The sequence below is a fragment of the Canis lupus genome, chromosome 15, assembly GCF_048164855.1.
Source record: "Canis lupus baileyi chromosome 15, mCanLup2.hap1, whole genome shotgun sequence".
In the NCBI taxonomy this organism is placed as follows: domain Eukaryota; kingdom Metazoa; phylum Chordata; class Mammalia; order Carnivora; family Canidae; genus Canis; species Canis lupus.
In genome coordinates, this window is record NC_132852.1 from 4,587,233 (window position 1) to 4,613,448 (window position 26,216).

Below are 26,216 nucleotides of genomic sequence, written 5' to 3' on the forward strand. Positions count from 1 at the left end.
CCTGCGGGGGGGGGGGCGGTGAAGGGAGGGACGGGGTCCTGTGCACCTGCGGGGGGGGCGGTGAAGGGAGGGACGGGGTCCTGTGCACCTGCGGGGGGGCGGTGAAGGGAGGGACGGGGTCCTGTGCACCTGCGGGGGGCGGTGAAGGGAGGGGTGGGGTCCTGTGCACCTGCGGGGGGGCGGTGAAGGGAGGGACGGGGTCCTGTGCACCTGCGGGGGGGGGCGGTGAAGGGAGGGACGGGGTCCTGTGCACCTGCGGGGGGGATGGGGTCCTGTGCACCTGCGGGGGGGGGGCGGTGAAGGGAGGGACGGGGTCCTGTGCACCTGCGGGGGGGGGCGGTGAAGGGAGGGATGGGGTCCTGTGCACCTGCGGGGGGGGCGGTGAAGGGAGGGATGGGGTCCTGTGCACCTGCGGGGGGGGGGCGGTGAAGGGAGGGACGGGGTCCTGTGCACCTGCGGGGGGGGGCGGTGAAGGGAGGGACGGGGTCCTGTGCACCTGCGGGGGGGCGGTGAAGGGAGGGATGGGGTCCTGTGCACCTGCGGGGGGGCGGTGAAGGGAGGGATGGGGTCCTGTGCACCTGCGGGGGGGGGGCGGTGAAGGGAGGGACGGGGTCCTGTGCACCTGCGGGGGGGGCGGTGAAGGGAGGGACGGGGTCCTGTGCACCTGCGGGGGGGGGCGGTGAAGGGAGGGACGGGGTCCTGTGCACCTGCGGGGGGGGCGGTGAAGGGAGGGACGGGGTCCTGTGCACCTGCGGGGGGGGCGGTGAAGGGAGGGATGGGGTCCTGTGCACCTGCGGGGGGGGGCGGTGAAGGGAGGGATGGGGTCCTGTGCACCTGCGGGGGGGGGCGGTGAAGGGAGGGACGGGGTCCTGTGCACCTGCGGGGGGGGGGCGGTGAAGGGAGGGACGGGGTCCTGTGCACCTGCGGGGGGGGGGGCGGTGAAGGGAGGGATGGGGGTCCTGTGCACCTGCGGGGGGGGGGGCGGTGAAGGGAGGGACGGGGTCCTGTGCACCTGCGGGGGGGCGGTGAAGGGAGGGACGGGGTCCTGTGCACCTGCGGGGGGGCGGTGAAGGGAGGGGTGGGGTCCTGTGCACCTGCGGGGGGGCGGTGAAGGGAGGGACGGGGTCCTGTGCACCTGCGGGGGGGGGGGCGGTGAAGGGAGGGACGGGGTCCTGTGCACCTGCGGGGGGGCGGTGAAGGGAGGGACGGGGTCCTGTGCACCTGCGGGGGGGGGCGGTGAAGGGAGGGACGGGGTCCTGCGCACCTGCGGGGGGGGGGGGGCGGTGAAGGGAGGGACGGGGTCCTGTGCACCTGCGGGGGGGCGGTGAAGGGAGGGACGGGGTCCTGTGCACCTGCGGGGGGGGGGGGCGGTGAAGGGAGGGACGGGGTCCTGTGCACCTGCGGGGGGGCGGTGAAGGGAGGGACGGGGTCCTGTGCACCTGCGGGGGGGGCGGTGAAGGGAGGGACGGGGTCCTGTGCACCTGCGGGGGGGGGGGGGCGGTGAAGGGAGGGACGGGGTCCTGTGCACCTGCGGGGGGGCGGTGAAGGGAGGGACGGGGTCCTGTGCACCTGCGGGGGGGGCGGTGAAGGGAGGGACGGGGTCCTGTGCACCTGCGGGGGGCGGTGAAGGGAGGGACGGGGTCCTGTGCACCTGCGGGGGGGCGGTGAAGGGAGGGACGGGGTCCTGTGCACCTGCGGGGGGGACCGGCGGAGGCGCAGCCCTGGGGGTCTCCGCGAAAAGGCGCGGAGAGTGCGGGAGGTAAGGCGTCGGTGCCGCCCCGGTTCGCCGTTCCCGCCTCCCGGACTAAGCTGCGTGAGTCCCGCCGCCTGGAGATGGGAGGGTGCAGCGCAGGTGAGACAGCGCCGTTTCTCTGCACCCCAAGTAACGGGGCGTCTCCGCCCCCGGGCGCATCCCGGGTCCAGGGCCCCGCAGCCACCCGGGCGCCCTCCTCCAGCCGCCCGCACCCACCTTCCCGCCGCCGCCGACCCCGCTTCCCGCGTCCGCAGCGAGGCCGAGCTTTGGAGCATGCGCAGTGGACGGAGCCGGGCCGCCCGCCCGTCGGGTCGGCAGGGGCGCCTCCGCTGTCACGCGCTCGACCAATCAGGGGGCGCGTTGGTGCCACGCAGCCCCGCCCGTGGGGGACCATGGCAACCGCAGGCCAATGGGGCGGCGCGTTGTTGCCGCGGAGCCCCGCCCCCCGGCCGGGGCGCTGGGTGACGGGCGAGGGTCATGGGGTGTGAGCGCTGCTGAGCTCGGGAGCGTCGGCGGCCGCGGCCTCCCCTGCGCCTGCGCCCGCGCCCGCGCCCGGCCCCGCACTCGCGGCCCGCGTGTCGTCCGGCGGCGGCGCGGCCCATGCGGCTGGGGGCGTCGCGGGGGCGGCGGGCGGCCCGGGGAGCAGCGGGGGCGGCGGCGGCGGCGGGGCCCGGGCCGGCCGGGTGATTGGCGGCGGCGGCGGGGAGCTGGGAGCGGGCGGCGGCGGGGAGCGGGCGGCGGGGTCCGCGCGGCCGGGAGGATGCTGCTGTCCCTGGTGCTCCACATGTACTCGATGCGCTGCGTGCTGCCGGCCGCCGTGCTCCTGGGCTCGGCCCCCACCTACGTGCTGGCCTGGGGCGCCTGGCGGCTGCTGTCCGCCTTCCTGCCCGCGCGCCTCTACCAGGCGGTGGACGACCGGCTCTACTGCGTCTATCAGAGCATGGTGCTCTTCTTCTTCGAGAACTACACCGGCGTGCAGGTGAGCCACGGCCGCCCCGCGCCGCCCTGCCGCCTGCCCGCCCGCCAGCCCCACCTGCCCCTTCCAGCCCTACCTGCCCCCCAGCCCCACCTGCCTCCCCATCCCACCTGCCCCCTCCAGCCCCACCTGCCTCCCCATCTCACCTGCCCCTTCCAGCCCTACCTGCCCCCCACCCCCAGCTGCCCCCCAGCCCCACCTGCCTCCCCATCTCACCTGCCCCTTCCAGCCCTACCTGCCCCCCACCCCCAGCTGCCCCCCAGCCCCACCTGCCTCCCATCTCACCTGCTCCCTCCAGCCCTACCTGCCCCCCACCCCCAGCTGCCCCCCAGCCCCACCTGCCTCCCCATCTCACCTGCTCCCTCCAGCCCTACCTGCCCCCCACCCCCAGCTGCCCCCCAGCCCCACCTGCCTCCCATCTCACCTGCTCCCTCCAGCCCTACCTGCCCCCCACCCCCAGCTGCCCCCCAGCCCCACCTGCCTCCCATCTCACCTGCTACCCCAGCCCTACCTGCCCCCCACCCCCAGCTGCCCCCCAGCCCACCTGCCTCCCCATCCCACTTGCCCCCTCCAACCCCACCTGCCTCATCTCACCTGCCCCCTCCAGCCCCACCTGCCTCCTCATCTCACCTGCCCCCTCCAGCCCCACCTGCCCCCCATCTCCACCTGCCTCCATCTCCACCTGCCCCCTCCAGCCCCACCTGCACCCCAGCCCCACCTGCCTCCCCATCTCAACTGCCCCTTCCAGCCCCACCTGCCTCCCCATCTCACCTGCCCCCTCCAGCCCACCTGCACCCCCATCTCACCTGCCCCCTCCAGCCCCCTCCAGCACTCCCATCTCACCTGCCCCTCACCCCCAGCGCCACCTGCCCCCCATCTCCACCTGCCCCCCCAGCCCCACCCCCAGCAGGTCCCCGTTGGGCACGTTTCATCCTGCCCTCCCAGCCCCCCCGCCCCCCATCCCCACCTGCCCCCCATCTCCACCTGCCCCCCACAGCCCCACCCCAGCAGGGTCCGCGCTGGGCACCTTTCATCCCGCCCCCCGCCCCATTCCCCCCAGGGTACTTTAGGATCGGTCCGCTCTGCCCCGCAGATGTGGCGGGAGGACACGTGCCATGGTCCCATCCTCCCACCGAGAGGGCAGGTTCGCGACCTTGGTAGGGTTTGGTCCGGGATGCTCGCTGGCAGGTACCCCCGGTCACCGAGAAGCTGCGGTTCCCGTGTGGAGGCCACACGTGGGGTCCGTCCCCCCCCCCCCCCCCCCCCCCCCCATCTGGGAGCTCAGCTTAAATAGGTGCAGATGAATGCCTAAGTAGGGCAAGCGGTTGACAAGCTTTTGGCGTCTGGTCTAAGCAGGGTTGGTAGTGTTTGAAGTCAGAAGTGCGCTTTCAAAAACCGGAGACCTCTTCAAACTATCGAATGTCGCTGTCTGGACAAGAAGTACAACTTTGCTTTGCGTTCTTCGGCAGTAGAAGTGAAAGCTGGGCGAGGAAATGAATACATTTGTTACTGTAGAAGCCTTACTGTAGATAAAGTTCTTGCCAACCTCCAGGCTTGAATGAGTGGCTCTTTTTTTTTTTTTTTTTGGTCTGGTTACTTTCTGTTACTGTATCTGTAGAGATTGGATCTGTAGATTAAATTTGTAAAAAAAAAAGAAAAAAGAAAAGAAAGAAAAAGAAAATGTAGAAGACCCCCTTCACTTTAGTTATTTGACAAAAATAGCCATTTTGAATTTTCCTTTTCCAAATTTGCAAAAAATAAAATAAAAAGATAGCTGGATTCCTGGTTATTCCTTATCTCCAGTTAGTCCTCTCCCCCTCCCCCCCTCCCCTTTTCTTTTCCTAGTGGGGTTGAGTTGAAGGGAATGAAATGGCATTGGATTTGTCTTTTTGCCTTTTTTCCCCCCTGAGCAGCTGTTTTCACCCTGTTGTCAACCAGCTACTATTTTCAGTTTGCAGTTGCACTGCTGTGGATCCCTGATGACTGAGTTTGCCCCAGTTGGAAGTTGTTTGGGGGAAGGGAAGTAGGAGAAGCCAGGGCCTACATTTAAACCAGTATCTGTAAGTGCTTCCTAGAAAAGAAAGATCACTCTTCCAGATGGTTGTTTCCTTTTGATTGACTTTTAAGAGGGGCTTCGTTTAAGATTTTCAGGAATTCAGACCACTCCTTTTCTCCTGTGCTCTTACTTCACTGCGTTCGTTTAAATGTAGGGTTTTGTCATGATTAAATAATTTCACGTCCTGTGACAGCTGACCTGAGCTAGGATGCAGACAAAATATAGGACAAAGTGGGCGGGCTTCCTTTTAGAAAAATAATACTACCTCTGGTGGGTTATTTCATTTTTGTTCAAAGAATATAGCACGTCCCATGCAATATAATGTATAACATACACCAGCGAAGTACTATGTGTTGAGCAAGTTTTTTATTTTCGAAATGATTGTAAAATTCAGTGTTTCTAAATTGTATGTCTTATCTTGTACCCTGTTCAGGGTAGATCTCCAACTTAATTATTGAGGTCTCCGCACACGGGTTTTTAAAAAATTCAATCTGTTGATGGTCAGTGAGCAATCAGTTCTAGAATTCCTAATAAATTTTAAAGAACACACACCAAGTAAAACTTTGAATTGTCCTTGAGGGCCATCAGATGTCCCTTTACAAATGCATGAACGATGGTATCCTGTCACCTTATTCTTAGTTTTACTTACTAGTTTTCATCACTGACTTTGTCCGTGTAAAGTTCTGATTAACATTTTAGCCTTTAAAAAAAAAAATTATTTTGCTAGGGGACTTCTTTTTTTTTTCTGTACTTGAATTGTTTATCACCTCTAATTTGCAAAGACCAGAGATGATCCTCAGCTTTGTTCTGTATAAAAGAATGTTGATTCATTTCTGAAGAAGTGTTAGCAATTTGAATGAAAGGAAGTTCACCATTAAATAATATACATTGTAGAAGTATATTTAAATTAGAATTTTTTCCATCCCCTCCCATCTGGCAACCACCAGTTTGATCTCTGTATTTATCGGCCTGTTCCTTTTTTTTTTTTTCAGATAACACATATAAATTGAAACTGTATGGTATTTGTCTGTCTTCCTTCACTTAGCATAATACCCTTTAGGTCCATGCATGTTGTCCCCAATGCCAGGATCATTCCTTTTTATGGCTGAGTAATATCCCAGTGTGTGTGTGTGTGTGTGTGTGTGTAGCACATGTTCTTTATCCACCAGTGGACATTTAGGTTGCTTCTGTGTCTTGGCTATTGTGAACAATGCTGCAATAAACATACAGTACCGTGCATATCTTTTTGATTAGTGTTTTTGTTTTATTTGGGTAAATACCCAATAGTGGAATTACTGGATCAGGTGGTATTTCTGTTTTTGATTTTTGAGGAACCTCCACAGTGGCTGCACCAATTTCTGTTCCCACCAACAGTGCAGGAAGGTTCTCTTTTCTCCACATCCTCACCAAATGTCTTTTTGATACTAACCTGCTAACCGTTCTGACAGGTGTAAGGTAATAACTTATTGTGGTTTTGATTTGCATTTGCCTGTTGATTAGTTAGTAGAATTTTTTAAATGCAGTTTTAATGCTTTTTAAGTCTAGGTTTAAAAAAGAAATGGTTCATAGTAGGGTAACAAAATATTTTTTTATGTATAGAATTTTTAAGCTGAAGAGAAGTAGGAAGTTCGTGATCTGTGCTTGACAAGTAAACCTGTTCCAACAGGTACACTTGAATGTTCCATCAGATTCTAGGTAAATATCTGTTCTTTCCTATTTCTACAACTTTATTTTCACGTGCATTTCTGACACGGGAGCATTTCAATCACTGTTGCTAAAATGACTTTATAATTTATCCCTTTAGGTTCTAGAATCTTATAAGTACTGAAACTCAACAGGGTACCTTCACCATTTACTTTGGAATAAGCGATAAGGATTTTAAAAGTTTCACATATCTCTCTTACCTTGACCCCTGACAACCAACACACACCTCTTTATTATTTTGGGGGGCACTGATTCAAATAATTGTACTTCTTTTCTGTTGCTGCCAAACAAATCACCTCAGATTTAGTGGCTTAAAACAAGATAAATTGATTCTTCCAATTTTAGAGGCCAGTGTCTGAAATCAAGGTGTTTGTGGGGCTGTACTCCCTCTTGAGGCTCTAGGGCAGAGTCTTTCCTTTTTGGCTCTTTGAGCTTCCTGTGGCTGTGGGCATTCCTTGACTTGTAGCCATGTAATTCCACAATCTGCCTCCATGCTCTCTTTGCCTCCCCCTCTTCTGACTGTGTCAGATGTCCCTCTGCCTTTCTTTTCTAAGGACACTTGTCATTGGGTTTAGGGCTCACCCAGATAATCCAGGATGAGCTCCAAAACTCAGAATCCTTAACCCAAGACCCTTTTCCCAAGTGAGGTCACGTTTATAGGTTACACGCTTAAGACATAGACAGTCTTTTGTGGGGATCACTATTCAACCCCCACACATTAGTAACTTAACTCAGTCCTGCTTATTCTTGGAGCTGGAGTGCAAGGAAAACCTGTAGGAAGCTAAAAAGAAAGTGGGGCATACTGGTAGAGGCAGCAGTGAGGACTCCAGCGGAAGGTTGGGGGGAACCAGATTTACCATAGTTCTATCCCAGGATGCTATCCCTCAGTGTTGAGATTCTTGCATAAACAATAATTGTATGTAATAGGGTAGGTAATGAAAAATCTTAACATGTGGTTTTGGAAGCTATTAAAAGTTAATGAAATTTTTTTTTCTAAATGTCAGAGTTCTTTTCTCATTTTCAATAAAAAGTTCTGCTCTTTTCCTTCCTTCAAACAGAATGCACTAAAAGTTGATCATTGATATTTGTAGGACAAAAACATTAAGTATTAATAATACATACTTTCTCATTAACACTCATAAATATTTTAGTCAATTGTTTTTCCTGCCTAAATCATTTTGTGACACTTGGAATTTACTTTCAAATGTACTTCGCATTAATGGCCCTATCTTCTAATTTGCTCTTCCTCAAATGCAAATGCTAATGTGATAGAACAACAAAATGTGGACTTTGAGAAAAGATAAATTTAGTTTTTCAACTGACCTACTTCAGGTATGAAATAGTTCAAAAAACACTGGAAATAAGATACAGAATTAAAGCCTAAGATTTTGATGGTTTTTTAATGTGTTCAGTTAGAATACTCTTAACTTCTCTAATAATTCACACATTTAATTGAAACATTGTTTCAAATTCCTCAGGAACAACCAAGGCATTCATATCTGGAGACCATTTGTAACTGGTTCTTTCTGTAGCACTTTCATCAAACATAGTTCTAGACTCTTAGTTAAATTTGTATTCTGTATCTTGTAGCTAAAGGCAGCTAAACTTTTCCAATGAAACATGTTTATTTAAAAATGGGAGAAGAGACCTTCAAGCCCACCTCCTTTTTTTTTTTTACCACATCTGGATTCTGTCTGCATTTCTTCTAAAATGTTGCCCAGAGTTGAATGTCAGTAGTCCTAAAAAGGATATAAATACTTTGTATCCTTAATTTCCTTTTCCTCTGGTTATTTATCAACCATGTGAAGACCTTAAAAGACCTTAAGTTACTTCCTTCAGTTTAGCTGGAGCACAGCAGAGCCGGGCAGATTTGGTTGTGCTTCTGTGTGTGCATGTTTAAGAATGACACCAGCTTTTCATAGAGGAAATTAAACATTTCCCAAATCAAATAGGATTGCAGTCTAACACATTTAAATCTGACTAGGGAATAGGCTTATAAGAAAATCTTAGAGAACTGTAATTAGAACCTTGTTTTCATACTTTCTATAAATAAAAATCCCTGATGGAGCAAGCAAGTTTTTTTTTTTTTTTTGGTTGCCTTGGTGTAGGATTCTTTTTAATGTCTTATTTTTCTATTTTAAAACACAGATCCAATAAAACATTCAAACACTGCCAAAATATTTTGAGAAAATTAAAGGTCCCTCTGCCTACACACACGTCTCCCAGGTATGCAACAATTTGGTGTGTAACTATAGATTTCTTTTAAGAGCTTTTAAATAAATGTAAATTGCAGGAAGACTCCTCCAACAAATTAAATTCTCGGATGGGTTTTATAGTTACACCCACTATGTCTGTGACCTATGGGGACACCTCTGAGCTGTTATGATAGGGAAAGGAAAATTTAATCTATAGACATAATTTACTTTCCCTCTTTTGTGAATTTGTCCGAATTTGTGGAGCTGAATGAACTGAGAGTTGACTCTTCCTAAATGGAATTAGAAGTTAAGTTTTCCTTTAATATATTTTTTAAAGATTTTATTTATTCATGAGAGACAGAGAGAAAGAGAAAGGCAGAGGGAGAAGCAGGCTCCATGCAGGGAGCCCGATGTAGGACTCGATCCTGGGACTCCAGGATCAGGCCCTGGGCCAAAGGCAGGCGTTAAACCACTGAGCCACCCAGGGATCCCAATATTTTCTTATTTTATTGTGGTTTCTTAAACACGTTGATAATACAATCCACAACTAAGTAGTAACTTCTAAGGAAACCCTAGAAACTCCTGGTCATTCCTTCATTCATTCAGTATTGGCATATGCACCTTGTTCCAGATCCTTAGCTGGGCACTAGGGGATACAATGAGGTATACAGGATTCCCACCCTTCTGGAGTTCACCTTCTAGTGAGACACAAATGATAGCAGGAAAATTAAAATGTACTGTGCTCTGTGAGATTTTAGACTGGGGGTGGGGGGGTTGAGGACGTTTGTCCCGACAAGTGACATTTGCATGGAGCTCAGAAGAAGGGCCATGGAGGAGTTGTAGTAACTCAGGCAAGAGAATTTGGTCAGAGGAATGGGCAGAGTGGACACGGACAGAATGTAGATTCCCAGAGCTATTTTCGAAGTAGCTGAGAGGGCTTTGTGATTGGATGTGGAAGGAAAAGGAGCAGAAGGGGTTCATGACCAATTGGCATTTAGTGAGAGCGGACTGTGTGCCAGATGCTGTTCGGTCATGTCACCGATACAAGGTAGGCACCATTCTTTCCATTTTATGGATGACAGCTGAGGCAGTAGTTCACATTTGTAGGTGTTTCGGCAGGATTCAGTACAAGGCACCCTAGTCTAGCTTCAAGATTTGTTGTCTGGGGACGTCAGGGTGGCTCAGTCGGTAAAGCATCTGCCTTGGGCTCAGGCCATGATCCCGGGGTCCTGGGATGGAGCCCCGCGTCGTGCTCCCTAGTCAGTGGGGAGCCTGTTCTCCCTGTCCCTCTGCCTCTGCTGCTCCCCCTGCTTGTGCTCTCCCCGCCCTGCCCCCCTCATCAAATAAATAAAATCCTAAAAAAAAATTTCATTTTCGGAAGATGCTTTGCTAAGTGGTGTGGTTATGTTGGTTGAAATGAGATCCCTGCTGTCAATTTATTCATACTAGGAAAAATACCAACAAACAATTCCGGTAGAAGATGATACTGAAATTGGAGTGTTTGTGTTTGTTAGCTTTGCGACCGAAAGATAAAATAACTTTGCCTGGATTCTTCAAGAAGGCTGTATCAATTATTCTGAACTGCTTTGAATCTTTACTTCAAACAGAAGCGAGGGCGGTGGAATGTTTAGGAAGAGTCCGCCCTCAGTGGATAACTGAATGGAAATGAGAACTCTTAAGTGTGGTCTTCAAAGCTGTCCAGATTTTGCCCTGGCTAATTTTCCCATTTATTGGTTTCACTGTAGCCCAACTGCTGTTCCTCCCCAGCCCCCCAAGTCACCAGTGTATTTTCAGCCGTGTGCCTTTGGACTGTTCTCTGTATACTTTGTTCCAGCCGAAGCCCCAGCCTTCCCTCACTCCCTCTGGGTGTTAGGGTCACCTAACACATGGAATTAACCTATGTAATATTAACATAACAGCATCTTTTAATGTCTGTGTTGTCCCCTTTACGATTGTAACCTTTCAGAGATGGCAGTAAAGGAGAGCATGATTTAATTTTTCTCTTTTAACAAAAGGGCCGAGGAGTCTACAGGGGAGATTGGTCCGAGTTTCTGTGGAAATATAGATGAATCTCATGTTTAGGGGGGTGGGTTCTTGAATGAGCTTACTGATTGACAGGTTTTGATTCATTAGAGACTGTAGGTCTAGTGAGTCTAATTGATTCTTACTGTATTCTTTACTTAAATAGATAAGGGGGAAGGAAACACGAACTGTACCCCTCAGAAGTAAGACTGAGAGAGAGACCTTATAAAAGAGGGAGTTCTGAGACAGCCAGCAATATAGAGAAACCTTTGTTTGCTTGTCAATAAAAACCTGTACTTATTGCTACTTTGGAACCTAGCAGTTCTCTAAGGCTTGTTTTGTTTCCTCTTTCTCTGTGGGAGCCAGCAATGGAAACCCCGAATGAGCAAGCGTTGCTTGGGTATTTTAGAGGCCTGTCTGTGTGTAGAAGTGGAAGTGGCATTTGGAAGACAGCTTTATTTTGCCTGGTTTCCGGGTGGGAATTTCAGGAGCAAAAAGAAACTAGGTGCTCCTTTCCAGGCATCACCTAAAGTGCCAACCACATGCTAGGCACGCATGTTTTAGCCTGAGAAAATAGTCTCTACCTCAAGTAACACACAGTTCAGCAGCGTAGAAGGACGTCTTTTAAAGCGTGTATGAGATAAGCTCTAAGAGAAAGAACTGAATGCCGAGCCAGGGGCTACAGGAGGGCTGCAGCTGCCTCCTAGTGCTGGCTTCCCTGGAGGGCCTTCACAGGAGGGAGCCTGTGCTCTCCTGGGCCTGCGTATTGCTTCGTTCCCCCAAGTCTTCATTTGTATTTCTGGAGGAAAATTTTTTATGTCTATTTAATGTTTTTCATGAGTTTCTTTTCTCTTTAGTATCAGACTGAAAAAAAATCACATAACCTTCTGATATATGGGAAATTTTCTCATCTGAAGTTTGTATCTGGAATTTTTGCAGAAAATAGTTGTGTAACATTCAAAAGAGTTTTGGACCTTGGTGTGAGAAACCTGAGTGTAACTCCTAGTTCTCCACCATAGTATGTATTCACTTGAATAAGTCAGCGTCTCAGCTCAAGGGTTCAGTGACTGGCACATTGTCGGTGCTCAGCAAAACACCGTATAGAGAAGGACAGTGCAAGGAGACAAGCATGAGGAATGTGTAAGAAAGCTTTGGGGGCGCCTGGGTGGCTCAGTCAGTGGGTATCTGCCTTCGGATCAGGTCATGATCCTGGGGTCCTGGGATCCAGTCCCATGTCTGGCTCCCTGCTCGGCAAGAAGCCTGCTTCTCCTTCTCCCTCTGCTACTCCCCCTGCTTACGTGTTCTCTCTCTCTCTCTCTCTCTCCCTCAGTCAAATAGATAAATTTTTTAAAAATATTTAAAAAAGGAGAAAGCTTTGTGATTTGTAAGATTCCTTTTAAATGTTGCGTGATTATCATTTTAGCATACTGCCTCTTAGACAAATGACTATGTCTGTACTTTGATCTTGGTTCAGAGGGCATTGTAATTTTCCTGTTCAGTGAAGTGTTGTTTGAGATTGGGCAGAAAAAGAGCATCGTGTTAGTATGCATTACAGTGGAAATCTTGTACTGTTTAACTTGTTATATATTTCATTGGCATCAAAATACATTTAAAAATCCATTTCAAATGATTATAAACATACAGTGTAAATTATATATGTAACCTTATTAAAAACAACTCTTTATAGCTGCATTTGTGTGTAATCAGAGACTTTTTTCTCTTACCGTTAATCACTTAACAGTTGGTTTTTTTTTTTTTTTTTTTTCCCCACTTAACACAGTTGTGAATAAAATCTCACCTTATTGGACAGTAATAACAACTAGCTTTTGGGGGGATGGTTACTATGTTCAAGGCATTGTGTGAAGTAGTTTAACTGGTCTTATTAATTAGGCAGTAGTTGCTGTTAGGACATTGATTTTACATGTAGAGAAATAGATGTGGAGAGGTAAGAGACTTTTTTTTTTTTTTTTTTTTTGCTTTAACCTGTGCTCTTAGTGACTATTGTATTGAATGTAGGGGAAGAAAAACTACTCTCGTAGGTTCATAGCTGAGGTCTGCAAATTAAACTGACAAAAATCAGATAAACAACAGAAAAGACATAAACATTTTGCTCATGTTAATATTTTTCTATGCATTAGTGCCTCACAGAAAAGAAGTGAAAACCAAAAGAAGTGAATAGAATCAGCCTGGAGGGGGGCGGGAGCGGGTTATATATAATTCATTTTAACAAGGAGCAGTAACTTGTGGAAACATAACTAGACAGAGCAAGGACTTTGTGCTGTTAGGGCTGGTAAACTGTGGGCAGGTCACTAGGGAATGGGTGATAGATAGATAAGGATATTTTGTGCTACCTCTGGTCTTCCTTGCACTCCAGAAGGGAACACCTTTAGGAATGGGTATTAAGGTCACCCTTACAAAGGAAAGCTTATGCTTCAGACAGAAAGGGAGAGGCCAGAGAGGTCTTCCTGTGTCTGCTGTTTCTCACTTGCCTTCATCTCAAAATATCCTTATGCCAATGTGGCATATTTTCGGGTACAGCATACTCTGATCGCCCTCAACAAAGTCTCTATTTAACAGCAGTGAAAAAGTTTTTTAAAAAATATTTCATTTTGCATGCTGAAAGAAAATGGATATCATTGAGGTAAATGAAGAATCTATTTTTTTTTCAGGCACCTGGGTGGCTTAGTCAGTGAAGTGTCTGCCTTCGGTTCAGGTCCTGAGCCCAGGGTCCTGGGATCAAGCCCCCAAGTCGGGCTCCCTGCTCAGCCGGGAGCCCGTGTCTCCCTCCCTCTGCCTGCCGCTCCCCTCCTTGTGCTCTCCCTCTGTCAAATAAACAAATAAAATCTTTAACCATCTATTTTTTCCACAAAAAAAAAAGAATATTGTACATTTTTGTCCTGGTAGTCTTTAGATGCTCTACTGTGTTAAACATGTGATTACTATAGATTCCATTTTACTACCTGTTTTAGGGTACAAAAGAGTCTCTAGGTTGTTTGCATATCACGGGAGAAAATTTCAAAAAATATAAAGATATGGTCAAAATGAGGTGAAAGAAGTCACATGTATGTCAGGCTGCCTTCTGAGGCAATTTTTGCATGTTAAACAAGTTTGCTTGACTAATGAGGAATAGTAACTAGAGGATCAGTTGCAATGAAGATAATTATTCAAAGACCATTTTTATTGTCTTCTTCTGAATTAACAAAAAGGAAACTTTTTTTTTTAATAGGGACTTTACATGAGCTTTTACAAAATGGATGAGGAATTATAATGAACCTAAAATTAAAGACTTAGGAAGAACAAAAAAGCCATGTTTTTCATGGGCCTTGTTTTGAAGGAACAAATAGATTACCTGCAGAAAACCTGATTAATGTGATTACAAACATACTAGAAGATTCACAGAATGCATTAAAAAGTCACTGGTACACTTAGAGTATTTTACTTAGGTTTATTCCAAAACCTTTTACTGCTGGAAATGACATAGCTTTATTTACTTGTGAAAAATAAGAGTGCAACTTAATGATTCAGTACACTTGTGCTGAAAACTGAGTGCTAGGCTCAGGGAGTAGAAAAATTATGAAGACCCTGCCACAGAAGAGCTTATGAACCCGAGGGGTAGGGAGATATGCACACAAACTCAACTTGTAGATGAGTGTACAGAACACATGGTTGATGCTCCCGTAGGAGTGTGAACAGGGTTTGTCCCAGAGCAAAGGCGGGGGTGTGTGATTAATTCTGGGCTCTGGGTTAGAAGGCAGGAAGGCTTCAAGAGAAGAGGTAAATACGTGCTGAGGATGAGCAGATGTAAGATGATTATAGTGAGACTGTGCTGTAGACTTATAGGTCATCCTATAATTGTCGGGGAGGAAGACCTTGCACTGCCCTGTGGTCCTTCTAGCTGGACTTAGAATAGAATTGCCATGAGACAGATTCACAGGGATAACCAAGTTTAATAGATGTATGTATGGGGACTCCACACACAGGAGATGTCCAGGACATTGAGTCAACAGGAAGCTCACGAGAGATAAGAAGAGGCGTCCTTAGGATACAACCAGGAGAAGGCTGTTAGCTGAAAGTGAAAGGAAGTGCCCTATTATGCAGATAAGTTTCTTAGGTAGAGGGAAGTCTGGTAAGAGATCTCTTCCTGGTATAGGCTCTCCTTTTCAATGCAAATTTAGGCCTTTGAGAGCCAGGCGGAGAACTTTTCCTGCTGGGTTCTGATTACTTCTAACTTCATCTTTATGCCAAAGTGGCCCATCCAGGGGCAGCCTGCCCTTGGCCCCTACAGAATCATTTAAGAATTTATATGTATGGGTATTCTGGAAGTTCTTAGCTTTTTTTTAATTTAGAAACTACAGCTATCTAATTAACCACATATCTGTTAATAAGGTAGTAATAATGATTAAATATTTTGAGAATCAGCATTCTTAAAAGAATACAAATTTTTTCTTCCCCTCCATGATAGTAAATTTAAAAACAAACTTTCCACTTGAATGAATGAAAGAAATTTGACAATTTAAAATTAGAATGAAATGCATTTTCTTTGCAACCTTGGGAATAAACCAAGTGAAGGACCTTAGAACTGCATATATTTGATACCTAAAATTGTAATTATGCATTCTTTGTGTTGGTTAATCAACATTTTTTCAAAATAATAATGATTTACAGCTATTACAGTAAGGTTTATAGTTCATAGATTCATTTACTTTGCTTTTAGATCTTTTCAGGTTTTAATTACGAAGGTCTACTTTTTTCTAACTTCTTATTTCTGTTGAATTCCAACCAAGTTATAGTGGCAAATGAAAAAATCTAAATAGCCAATCAATCCAAATATTTACTTTAAGATACTAAATTAGGTTTTGTAAAAAATAAATAAATAAATAAATAATGTTTTGTGAAAGGCCTACCCTCTTTTTTCCCCCATCTTTTTGCGTTTTATTAGGAAATACCTTTTATTTCAGTGAGATACTATGCATATTGAATAATCTTTAAAAGTATGAAAGATGTATGCGTGTCTTTCCCTTTCAGTGGCTATGCATTAGGTGTTCTGTTATTTTTATCTTCACAGTGATCTAGCCATAGAACAGTTTTCTCTATCTGCTTTGCGCAATTAAATTCATTACTTACTTTCTCTACATACTGCCCACATTTAGGCAGCAGGCTTGAGGAGTTGAAACGTGAGCAAGGCCAAGAGCCTACTGGGACCTTTGAGCTGAGTGCAAACAGGCTCATTAAACCACCCACCTGAAAATGGCCGTGGGCCCTCACCTACCAAAGGGCCGCTTCCAACCTGGCACTGTTACCAAAAGAGGGACAATTGCATGTGTCTGCATGCTTCCACCCTGTAGCTACAACCCTTCACCCCTGCCTCCAGGCGGACAGTCTCTCCTTGGCCGTCCTACCCATGCCTAGCCTATCTTGCGGTGTGTTCAATAAACTTCTATCTCCTACGCTCTGCCCTGGGCGATTTCTTTCAGAGCCAGTGCTGCCGACCACTATGCAGTTGGAATATGCATAACTGTAATCAAACTTTAAAAAATGCCTTTTAATAACCTGTTATCTGCCTTCAAAGGCTGCAGCCCGACAGTCTATTAACAAGCTCAGAGCAAGGAAGGAAAAGGAGAGTCTCTCCTTGGATGGTTCAAGTGCTGGCTTCAGCTTGGGGGCAGGCAGGTCTCCAAAGAGTGGTGGACAGGTTGAATCAATTAGACTGAGACTTTAAATGCGAATATCACATCCAGGGAACCTAAGCCAAAACACGGACGGTTGTGTAGCTGCAGTACTGAAGCGCAGTGCGTTGTACCCAGTGCTCTGGAGAGAGAGTGGGGATCGTTCACAAGCAAGAACTCCCTTTTTAATCCTGCATAGATCAAGCGATTGGTTTAGGGTTTTGCCTTTTGGTTTTGTTTTTTGGTACTGATAGACTTTGTTAGTAAAAAAATGAGCAAGGATCTAGAGACATACTACATCTTTAGCACTGAATAGTGTTCTAAGGAAGATAATAGAGACCTCAGTCTGAGTCCCTGACCTCCGGAATGTTGTGTCATCTAGTTCCAATTTTCTACAGAGATGCTGCATTAATGTCATTTTCTTTCTTCAGTTGTTAGGCTGTTAATGAAGAGTGTTGTGACCAGAAGATCTGATTGGACATCTAAAAACACAGATCCGAAAACCTTTGGTTAATTCGTAGTCTTACATAATCCATGATGACAAGATACAGAAACTAAAATGCCCTGAATTAAAACAAAACACTGTTAACAGTCCTTTCTTTAAAATCCTTAAAATTATTCTTTCCTTGGGACGCCTGGATGGCTCAGTGGTTGAGCGTCTGCCTTTGGCTCAGGGCCTGATCCCTGATTCCCAGGATCGAGTCCCACATCGGGCTCCTTACATGGAGCCTGCTTCTCCTCCCTCTGCCTGTGTCTTGCCTCTCTTTCTCTATTCATTTATAAATAAATGAATAAATAAAATCTTTTTAAAAAGTCTTTCCTTTAAATAATTTGTATGAAGTATATAAGACACACAGAACTGCAGACTCCTATAATGAATACCTGTGTACGCACCATCCAGTTTAAGAAATGAAACATGACCGCTAGCGTTGAAACCACCATGTGCCCCTCCCAAGACACATCCTCCCCCTATCCTACAGGTCACCTATATCCTGAACTTTCTCTGTGTTTTTTTTCTAATTGTGTTTATTTTTTTAAGTAAGCTCTATGCCCAACATGGGGCTTGAACTTAACAACCCTGAGCCAGCCAGATGCCTCAGGGAACTTTCTCTGTTCTTTACAGAGTTATAGAGAGTCCTGTTTGTGAGCCATGTTTCCCTATTACTTACAAGATAAAGTTTTAATCTTCAATTTGGTATTCAAAAGTCTTTTCCCATTCTGGTCCAGGTATTCAAAAGTCTTTTCCCATTCTGGTCCAGATCTCCCTGGGGTCTCCTTGCTCCAGCTCACCAACTCTGCATGCAGCCGTGGTTTGACTGTGATCCTGCTGGGGGTACCTCCACGGGCCTCAGACACTTCCACTTCCATCTCTTTGTCCACCTCTTCATGAACATCCTTCCTTCATCTCATCTGCTGAAACCACACCTAATGAATACTGCTTCTGCTCTGCCCTTGACAGTTCTTTAATATAAAGTGTGCCTTATTTTCGTAATGTGAAAATGTGTTATGTCTTATACGGTTACTGTTTACATGGCTGTCTCTTCCACTGCACTGTAGGGTTTTTGAAGGAAAATGCATCTTACAGAAAGAGCTTCAGATATTGTAAACAGTCAGTAAATAAATGCTTGTCGTATTTTTCTCATGAGGATGTTGATCATTCTGTTTCACTTTCTAACCATCAGCCTGCCCTGAACTTAACTACTTTATAAACATGCGCCATTGATGGTCTCTGATGCTTCTGAGAGAAATCTCATTTTTGTTAATCATGGATGGAAATATTCATGGTATTGTCAATTTTTTGACATCGTCCTATTTTGTTTGTTACAATAGTGCATGTTTTGAAATGTTAAAATAATGTTTCTTTTTGTTTTATCTTTTAGATATTGCTATATGGAGATTTGCCAAAAAATAAAGAAAATATAATATATTTAGCAAATCATCAAAGCACAGGTTTGTATTTCATTTGCATGAAACTTAGGTTTTCTACAGAAGGTAGATGGGCATTCAAAGTAATGTTTTTATTTAAATGAAATTTTGGGGGGTATTGTTAAAACATGAATTTTCAATGCAGGTATTAAATCATGACCTGGTATTTTTGTAATTTTACTTTTTTGGAAAGTCAGGAAAAGTAAACCTACAAATTTCCCAAATGTACCTTTTTCCCCCTGATGGGTGAAAAAGAGCCATTGTCTTTATTTTGTTTCTTGTAGAGTTCTTTAAATGAATTATGCATTCTTTTTGTGAGTTCTGTTTCTGAAAGTAAAATTAGGTCAAAGTGTATACACATTTTACTTTTCTGATTGTTAAGCAGGCAAGTTGTCCTCATGACTACTCCTTGCCTACAGGCAGTGTCAGTCTCTAATGTCTGCAGTCCCTTTTGCCTCATCAAATATTTTGGTTTAATTATAGCTTGCTGTTCTGTCAGAAGACTCACAGAAGACTCTGGTCTTCAATTATAGTGCAGTCTATACTTTAAGGCACTTTTTAAAAAACTTTTTATTTTGAAATAATTATAGATTCTCGAGAATTTGCAAAAATACTCTATGAAGTCCCATGACCTCTAAATTTTCCCCTAACGATGACATGTTATAAAGCTGTTGTACAGTATCAAAACCCAAGAAACTGACATTGGTTAAAGTACTTCTTTAGTTCTACAAATTATTCAATCCAAGGAAAATCCCACTTCATGTTTTTTTTCAAACCTTTAACTGCTTTTGATACACTCTTCTTAAATTCCGTTCTTATTTAAGAAATAGAATACCCAGAAATTTAAAGCTAAAAACAACCTGATGGATTATAGGATAATGGAAAAATCACTTAAGCCTGTGGCTTTTATCTTCCTCCTGTCAACTGTATCTCTTCATGATTTTATTGCTTTTATTACCACCTGCACCAAAGGAAAAGTAGAGAAAGTAAAAGAAGTTGACATATATTTTTCTCAATTTAGCTTATTAATGATTACATTCAGTTTTATGGGACAAGAGTTGATTCTACAAAGGATTGATAGGAATTTTGATGTATCTGTGTCTTTCCCTGCCTCTCTGAATGTGACCTCCTCAGACGATTTAATTACATTTGACTTTAGCAAAGCAACCAGCCCGACAGGGTCAGTGTCTGCTTTCAGCGCAGGCCTGTGAAGCACCTTACTTCTTCCTGTATTTTGACTATTTCTGCAAACATACTGGATTTCAACTACTGACAAGAGTCCTGTTGCTGATGGCCTATTTCTATCAGGCTTCCAATATCCAAATGCAGAGGATTTACGGGTCCAGGGAAGGGAGTGGCTCATGACAACACAAAGTTTCTTTATAGAAGTCTTCTCTGTGTTGAAGAGAATTCTCTCTCAAAATTCCTTGTTCAGGCTCCCTGCCAACTTTCTTTCTGCCAGGTTTCAGTGTGGAAATACTTGTATGACCAGAGCTATGGATCCAGTCCACCCATGTGGATGAGTACTCTGACGTTGCTGGAGGTGGTGGTAGTAACATCAGCAATAGCATGAGGATGCTGCTGTCATTTGTGTGTCGGCTACATGTTGGCTTTTATATACAGTCTTTCAGAGGGAGGACTTTTGGGAAAACATTTGGAAGAAAACAGTTTCACTCTGTTTCCCACTTCTGTGTATGGAACTAGAAGGTACTGGGAAGTAGAGCTCCATCGTCAGTCCACTATAACCTGAACGTGTCTCACTTCTTAGGTTCCAGAGCCGTCTCCTCGGCCCTTTACCTCACCGCAAAGGCCAGGACTTTCTGATACCAGGACCTGTGCCAGTTGGCCTTTGGGATTTGAGCAAGTGCTTTTTTGAATGCCGTTTAAAAAGCCCATGACTTAGGAACATAACTAGATGGTGACTTAAAGTTACTTTAGAATTGCGGGTTGTAGCCAGACTATGAGAGATTATGGCCAGAAAAACGGGTGCACACAAATTTGTGTGTAGTTGTAGGCTCCAGAGGCCCGTGAAGCTTACGTGGTCACGGGGCCTTGGCCAGTGCTGTCTGGGTACCCTATCCTAAGACCCTCCTAAGATATTAAGAACCACAGATGAGTGTCTAAAAATGTGATTAGCAGAAAGAATATTTCTAGGACTCCGTTCAACTTAGACTTTGTGGTTCGCCCTCTACGAGGCCTGCCAGAGTACATGTCCCTTCTACGCCTCACATTCCAAATGGTTGATGTTCTAGTTTCTCTTCCCTGTTGTTTTCACTCAATGTGTCCTTGCTGTCTCTGTATTCTTAGTCTCCTCGAACTTCTTTCTCTGCTGTGGGGATGCAGTGGCTCTTGTTCCTTCCTCTCGCCCTTTTCAAACACCTACTTTTGATACTGTTTACCTTAATCTCATGAAATGCACCGTTTTCTTGGTTTCATTGATACTCATCTTGACTTACAGAATGTGTGGTGAGTAGATTATCATAAAACGGTGCGGGCTTTGTGGTTCATCTGCTGTCCTGCAGTAGGCAGTGAGACAGTGGGCAGATTACTCAGCTTATCTCTTAGCCTTATTCATAGGTATGAGTAATGTCTACTGCTCAGAATTTTTAGGCAATTTACAGAGAGGCTAGCCCTCGTCTCTCAGTGTGCCTGGTTTATGGGGGGCATTTAACAGCAGGGGGTGGTGGTGGTGGCTAACAAGGAGCAGGCAGTGTTAAAGTGCTTCCTGCCCAGGATCTCTGTTCCACTACACAGTACCCTGGTGACTTAGGGACTCGTGTTACATAATAACATAGATGAGGAAAGCCTTGCTTTTTCTGCTGTCTCTCCTCACAGCCCTCTCCTCTCTTCGGAGCTAATGGCATCAATGACACTGCTGTAGCTGGATTACCATTGAAGAAGTCTTACATAGCCACATTCCTTGATCTCTTAATTAAAGTATTCCTGCTGGAACACAGACTGTGAATAATTACTGTCGAGGTGCATATTCCCATCTCAGCTGTCAGCAACTCAGCTGTAGTCTGGTATCTCCCATCAGAAACCTAGTTGAGAACAAACAAGAAAAGTAACGGTAATTGAGTAGCAAAAATGGATGGCACAAAGTGTGTGTGTTTTGACTACTTAAGTTAGTTCTTAAGCTTTTTCCACTAAAACTTGCACACGTTTAAGGTTTAGGGTCATAACCCAGGAGAGTTAATACCAACATGACATATTTTGCACTTAATCTTAAAAGTTCTTGGAAGATGCATCCCAGACTATGTGTAGCCGTGCTTCTTTCAATATAAAAATACGTTATTAAAAATTCCTCCAAACTTTAAAAAAATAATTGTTCCAGGAAACGATACTATAGCTTGTTTTTAGCCTTGTACCCCGCTATGTTCTAGGATGTGCGATAGTCTAGGACCCACACATTTAGTTCTCACAATTTATTTACGTTAGGTACAGCTATAACAGGCTGGATCATTTGGTTTCCAAGACCGTCAGAAAGAGCTGCCTTTCTCAGTATTGTTGAGGTGGTTTGAATTAGAAGGAAGGGGCTAAGGAGGTGGCTTCCAAAGGAAGTTACATACTTGAGAGTAAAGTGATAATTATTCTGTAGCGTAAGTGTCTCCAGCTGACAGGTGCAGTTTCTCGGGATCCCTGGTTGAAGAGTATCTGCATCACTCTACTTAAAAGGAGTTGTAATACAAATAATGTGTGTAAGTGTAACACATCCAGAAAGAACTTGTAAAATGATTTTTCACAATTTTTAGTCTTTAGCTGGCTAAGACTTCTTTGGGATATTCTCTCTAGTATTGTCTAAAGGATGTCACAGAGCTGTAATCCTGCAGAAGATTTTGGTTTAAACTGCTATGTTAACTGCTTTAATTTCCAGGCTTTTATTTTCCTTAGATTTTATTTTAACATTTTCCCCTCTAATTCAGTCCTTTTGTTCTGGCTTCTATGCCCCTGGATACACATGTTATAATAGGACTATTTTTTTTTCCAGAGATTCTTATCAGTAGGTTTTTTTTTTTTTTTCCCCCTCTCCAAGGATCCCACCCCCCAGGTCAGTTTTCAGTGTTATCAAAGAGATGGAGTAGGTTATAGCCATTTGCTTTCAAACCCACGTCTCTGGTCTTTAAGACCTTTTACTATTTGCACGCTTCATTGTATTATCAATTCCTCTGACTCTTTAAACCATCTCCCCTGTCTGCGGCCTTCTGCACAGTTGCCTGGTGTCTGGTTCTTTGCTTCCGTGTGGGCTAGTTCTTCTAGCCCATTTAGATTTCCTTCTCTCTTGTAGAACTGTTGTTGCTATTAGCAACATGCTCATGTCTTCCTGCTTTTGCTTTTGTGACTCGTTAGTAGAATTATACCCATGTAATGACTATTACTAGCCACCTGGGTACACGTGGTCTGATTCCTGTAAGGGGCACATATCTGTCTAGCACAGTTGTGAGCTTCAGGAGATCTTTGTTCATACATGGTAACCTGGGTGGGGTCCTGTCCTGAAATTCAGTAAAGATGAAGTGTCTTTGCTTTATGTTGAACATATTAGCATATACACAGTACTTAGATGCATACGACAGTTTCATTTAATCACTTTTTGCTTATAATTTTGTTAGGTTTTTTTAGACTAAGAATTAGAGGTGCATTATTTTTTTGTTGGTGCTACTTTCATATCATTGGTGGTTTTGACTTTTTGCATTTTACCCTCTGGAAGGCCTTTTAAGAAATGCAAAAAAAAAAATACACCAACAAAAGTTTTTTTTATAGAATTTGTAATTTTTAAATGTCTGCAGTTGATATAAAGAAATTTTAGAATTCTTACTCATATTTCCAAAAGTATATTCTTAGTGAAGAGGCTTTCTCTGTTTCTGTGAAGGGAATGCCAGAGTTCACATACAGATCATTTTCGCACTAATTGGGTTGTGTCTTTGCAGTTGACTGGATTATTGCTGATATTCTAGCCGTGAGGCAGAATGCTCTTGGACATGTACGCTACGTCCTGAAAGACGGGTTAAAGTGGCTCCCACTGTATGGGTGTTATTTTTCTCAGGTAACTTTTTCCATGCTTCATTATATATGTAGTTTATAAAAACTTTAGATTTGGAGATTTAACATGCACTTAATATGACTGTGTAGGTTGTTTTATTTTCATGGTTGACTGACTTGTTCCAAACGGAAGTGATTTTCCTTGGGCATTTTTAGTAGCGTGCATTCGTGTACCTGTGTGATCACTCGGGTAGTTAAATAGGAAGAGTACATGTGTACAAAAAGCAAAGGACTAGGAAAATTTACAGGCATAGAATCTGACAGATGATTACCTTAAGAAACTAATAGTAAAAGTTGATTTTAGGATATAAAAGTGTGGTTATCATGCAGAGTGTTGAGCATGAGTGTCAAGCCCATAATAAACATTTACTATATGATATTTTCCAAAATGCCCTTAATTTGTTTCTCAAGCAGACATTTGGTCCAGCCACTTATCTGCTCAAAGTATGTGTTTCTCAGCTGCATCACGTGCCAGTTCCCGTGTGCGGCATTCATGGTCTGCTGTGACCTATCTCCTATCTCCCTAGAAAACCTGCCTTTCTCCTTCTAGCCTGAATTGGTTTCTCCCTCCTATCATCCTTGGAGCTGTTGCTTTAGTTCAAAGCAATATGCTTTCCTCTACCTCCAGGGTCCAGTTTAGATGCTGTTATGAAACCCTTCCTGGGCCTGGTGGTTCCCTCCACCTTGCTCTTGTCTTGGACTGTCTTTGTTATTACGCTTATCAAATTCTCTTGAAATTACACTTCTATACATATTTCACCTCCCCACTAATTTTTAAGTTCCTAAGGAAAGATACCTGGTCTTCACCTCTGTAGCTTCCATATACCTGGGAAAGTACCCAGATGTTTTTGAATTAAAATAGACCTTAATAAGCATGTTACATGACAAATGAGAACTAGTGTGTAAAGAGTAGGTATCACGTCCGCTACAGCTGGGCTGAAATTTTACATTGTGGTATATGTGTGCTGTGGCTTTTAATTCTAAAGAGTTAGCCAAGAATGGATTCATTCTCATCAGTCCCCTCTATTTGGGTAAACAGTGACATACATCCTGTAGAGCACTTTGAGTTTTTCCTCTGCACTCAGGCAAGCCAGGGTAGGAACCACAGTGGAAGGAACCACAACCAGGATGGAAGGCCACCTTCTTCCTCTCCTCTTTGTGTTCCTTATACTGTCTGCTCCTTCTGTCTGTGTATTTCCTTTTACTCAGAGTCTTAGTTAAGACAAAGTCAAATTCAGCCAGTAAGTTTATTGTACAGATGAGTTCAAATTAGCAGAAGCAAGTGCAAATAATATGGGGACTTGATGCAAAGTTTTGGTGAAGTACACTTCCAAAGTTTAGTTAAGGATACCTTAACTCTTATGACAATGCCTGTGTTTGTTGGCTGGGCCTGCCCTAACAAGCTGGATCTTAAATAACAGACATTTATTTCCCCACAGTTCTAGAGGCTGGAAGTTCCAGATTAGTGTGTTATCAGGATTGATTTTTGCTGTGGCCTATCTTCTTGGCTTGCAGTCAGCTGCCTTCTCCCAGTGTCTTTCCTTTGTGCACACGTGCCTGTGTGTGTCCTCATCTCCTCTTTGTATAAGGCACCAGTTCTCCTGGATTGGAGTCCACCCTAATGACTTCGTTTAACCTTATTACCTTCTTAAAGGCCCCATCCCCAGATACCATCACATTGGGGGTTAGGGCTTCAACATATAAATTTGGGGGGAACACAGCTGAGTTCACAACAATACCACATAAACATCTATAGCTGGGTCAGTTTTAAAAATCCCTAAAGATCATGAATATTGACCGTTGAAGGACACCGTTAGTGATTCTATGCTGTTGGAAAAATTGAGAGCTAAAAACTGTTATCAACCGAGTTTTTTATTTTAGAAAATGAAAGCGTTTTTAAGTAAATGATCATGTATTTTCCGCTACAGTGTAGCATGCAGTTTTTATTTGTTACATTGAAACCTGGGAGAGTTTTCAGTTAAATGTTTATTAGATACTAATATTTGAATGTATTAAATATTGTTTAATTCCTAAAATGTAATTTTGTTCTTTACTTTTGGGGAGAAAAGTTACCTTTTTGATGACTGGCCATTGGATATTTTAATAGTAAATACTACCCCCCCCCCCATTTTCTTTTTTAAATGTGGCAGCACGGAGGGATCTATGTAAAGCGAAGTGCCAAATTTAATGAAAAGGAAATGAGAAGCAAGCTGCAGAGCTACATGAATGCAGGAACTCCAGTAAGAACATGCTCATTTTTATTATTTTCCTTATCAATCCCCAGTTTTTAATTTAAGAACTAAATTAGAACTTAAGAATTGTTTTGAAAATGTATTATTCCATGGGTAATAAATACTTGAGAGCTTTGTTGAGACCGTAAAAACTATCTCGATAAAGGTGAGCAGTTGTTGTTGCCATCAGGAAGAGGGTGCAGGTGATTCAGTCTTCCGGTGGAGGCCTCATTAAGGACCTCCAGGGAGCTGCAGGAACAGTGGGAGTCTGTGCTCTGGGAGTGGAAGTGCATCTCGACCTTGCACTTCAACTGCTAACTCCTCGTCCTCAGGATCATGTATGGTTTCAGAAGAAACAACTTTTCAGTGTGTCCATATAAATTTGGATTTCTTGTCTATATTGAGTTATTTGAAAAGTCAAAAAAAAAGTATGAATATTGGCAAATGAAAAGTCATTCAGCGTAAATATTGTTTGATAAAACTTTGCTCCCTGAAAAAGGAATCTTGGTATTCTCTTCGAAGAATGCTAATTGCTGCCCTGTTTCCCGGCAGCACACCCCATCGCAGTGACTGCTTGAGCTTTGGTCACCAGTGCTCAAGAACTTAGCTCATTGGCTACAAGGGAGTTTTTTCTCCCTCCTTCTCTCTCC

General features: G+C 44.9%; 1 protein-coding gene and 2 long non-coding RNA genes across 13 annotated transcripts in view; 2 read left to right on the plus strand and 1 right to left on the minus strand.

Moving 5' to 3' along the window:
• The first annotated feature begins 2,445 nt into the window (after positions 1 to 2,445).
• The window catches only part of AGPAT5 (1-acylglycerol-3-phosphate O-acyltransferase 5), a 57,858-nt gene continuing 34,087 nt past the window's right edge, over positions 2,446 to 26,216 (plus strand). The window contains exons 1-4 of one of the 6 annotated variants that reach the window (XM_072775799.1): positions 2,453 to 2,732; positions 18,253 to 18,322; positions 23,224 to 23,339; positions 25,486 to 25,575. In XM_072775799.1, the coding sequence (XP_072631900.1) occupies positions 2,514 to 2,732; positions 18,253 to 18,322; positions 23,224 to 23,339; positions 25,486 to 25,575 (495 nt within the window). In that variant the 5' untranslated portion in view covers positions 2,453 to 2,513. Of the gene's footprint in view, positions 2,733 to 18,252; positions 18,323 to 22,661; positions 22,767 to 23,223; positions 23,340 to 25,485; positions 25,576 to 26,216 lie in introns of those variants that run through there. The other 5 variants (XM_072775798.1, XM_072775794.1, XM_072775800.1 and 2 more) reach the window with 5 other exon arrangements.
• LOC140604562 (uncharacterized) lies at positions 4,037 to 14,010 on the plus strand. Its single transcript, XR_012007377.1, has 3 exons — positions 4,037 to 6,480; positions 8,638 to 8,715; positions 13,376 to 14,010. It is a non-coding gene; the product is annotated as an uncharacterized lncRNA (long non-coding RNA).
• Positions 14,471 to 22,760, minus strand: LOC140604561 (uncharacterized). 6 transcript variants are annotated; one of them, XR_012007374.1, is made up of 4 exons: positions 21,868 to 22,760; positions 17,542 to 21,339; positions 16,732 to 16,854; positions 14,471 to 14,742 (listed from the first exon to the last, which is right to left on the minus strand). It is a non-coding gene; the product is annotated as an uncharacterized lncRNA (long non-coding RNA). The 6 variants fall into 6 exon arrangements; XR_012007372.1 differs by having other exon boundaries at positions 14,471 to 14,772; XR_012007375.1 differs by lacking the exon at positions 14,471 to 14,742 and having other exon boundaries at positions 15,598 to 16,854; positions 17,542 to 17,782; positions 21,206 to 21,339.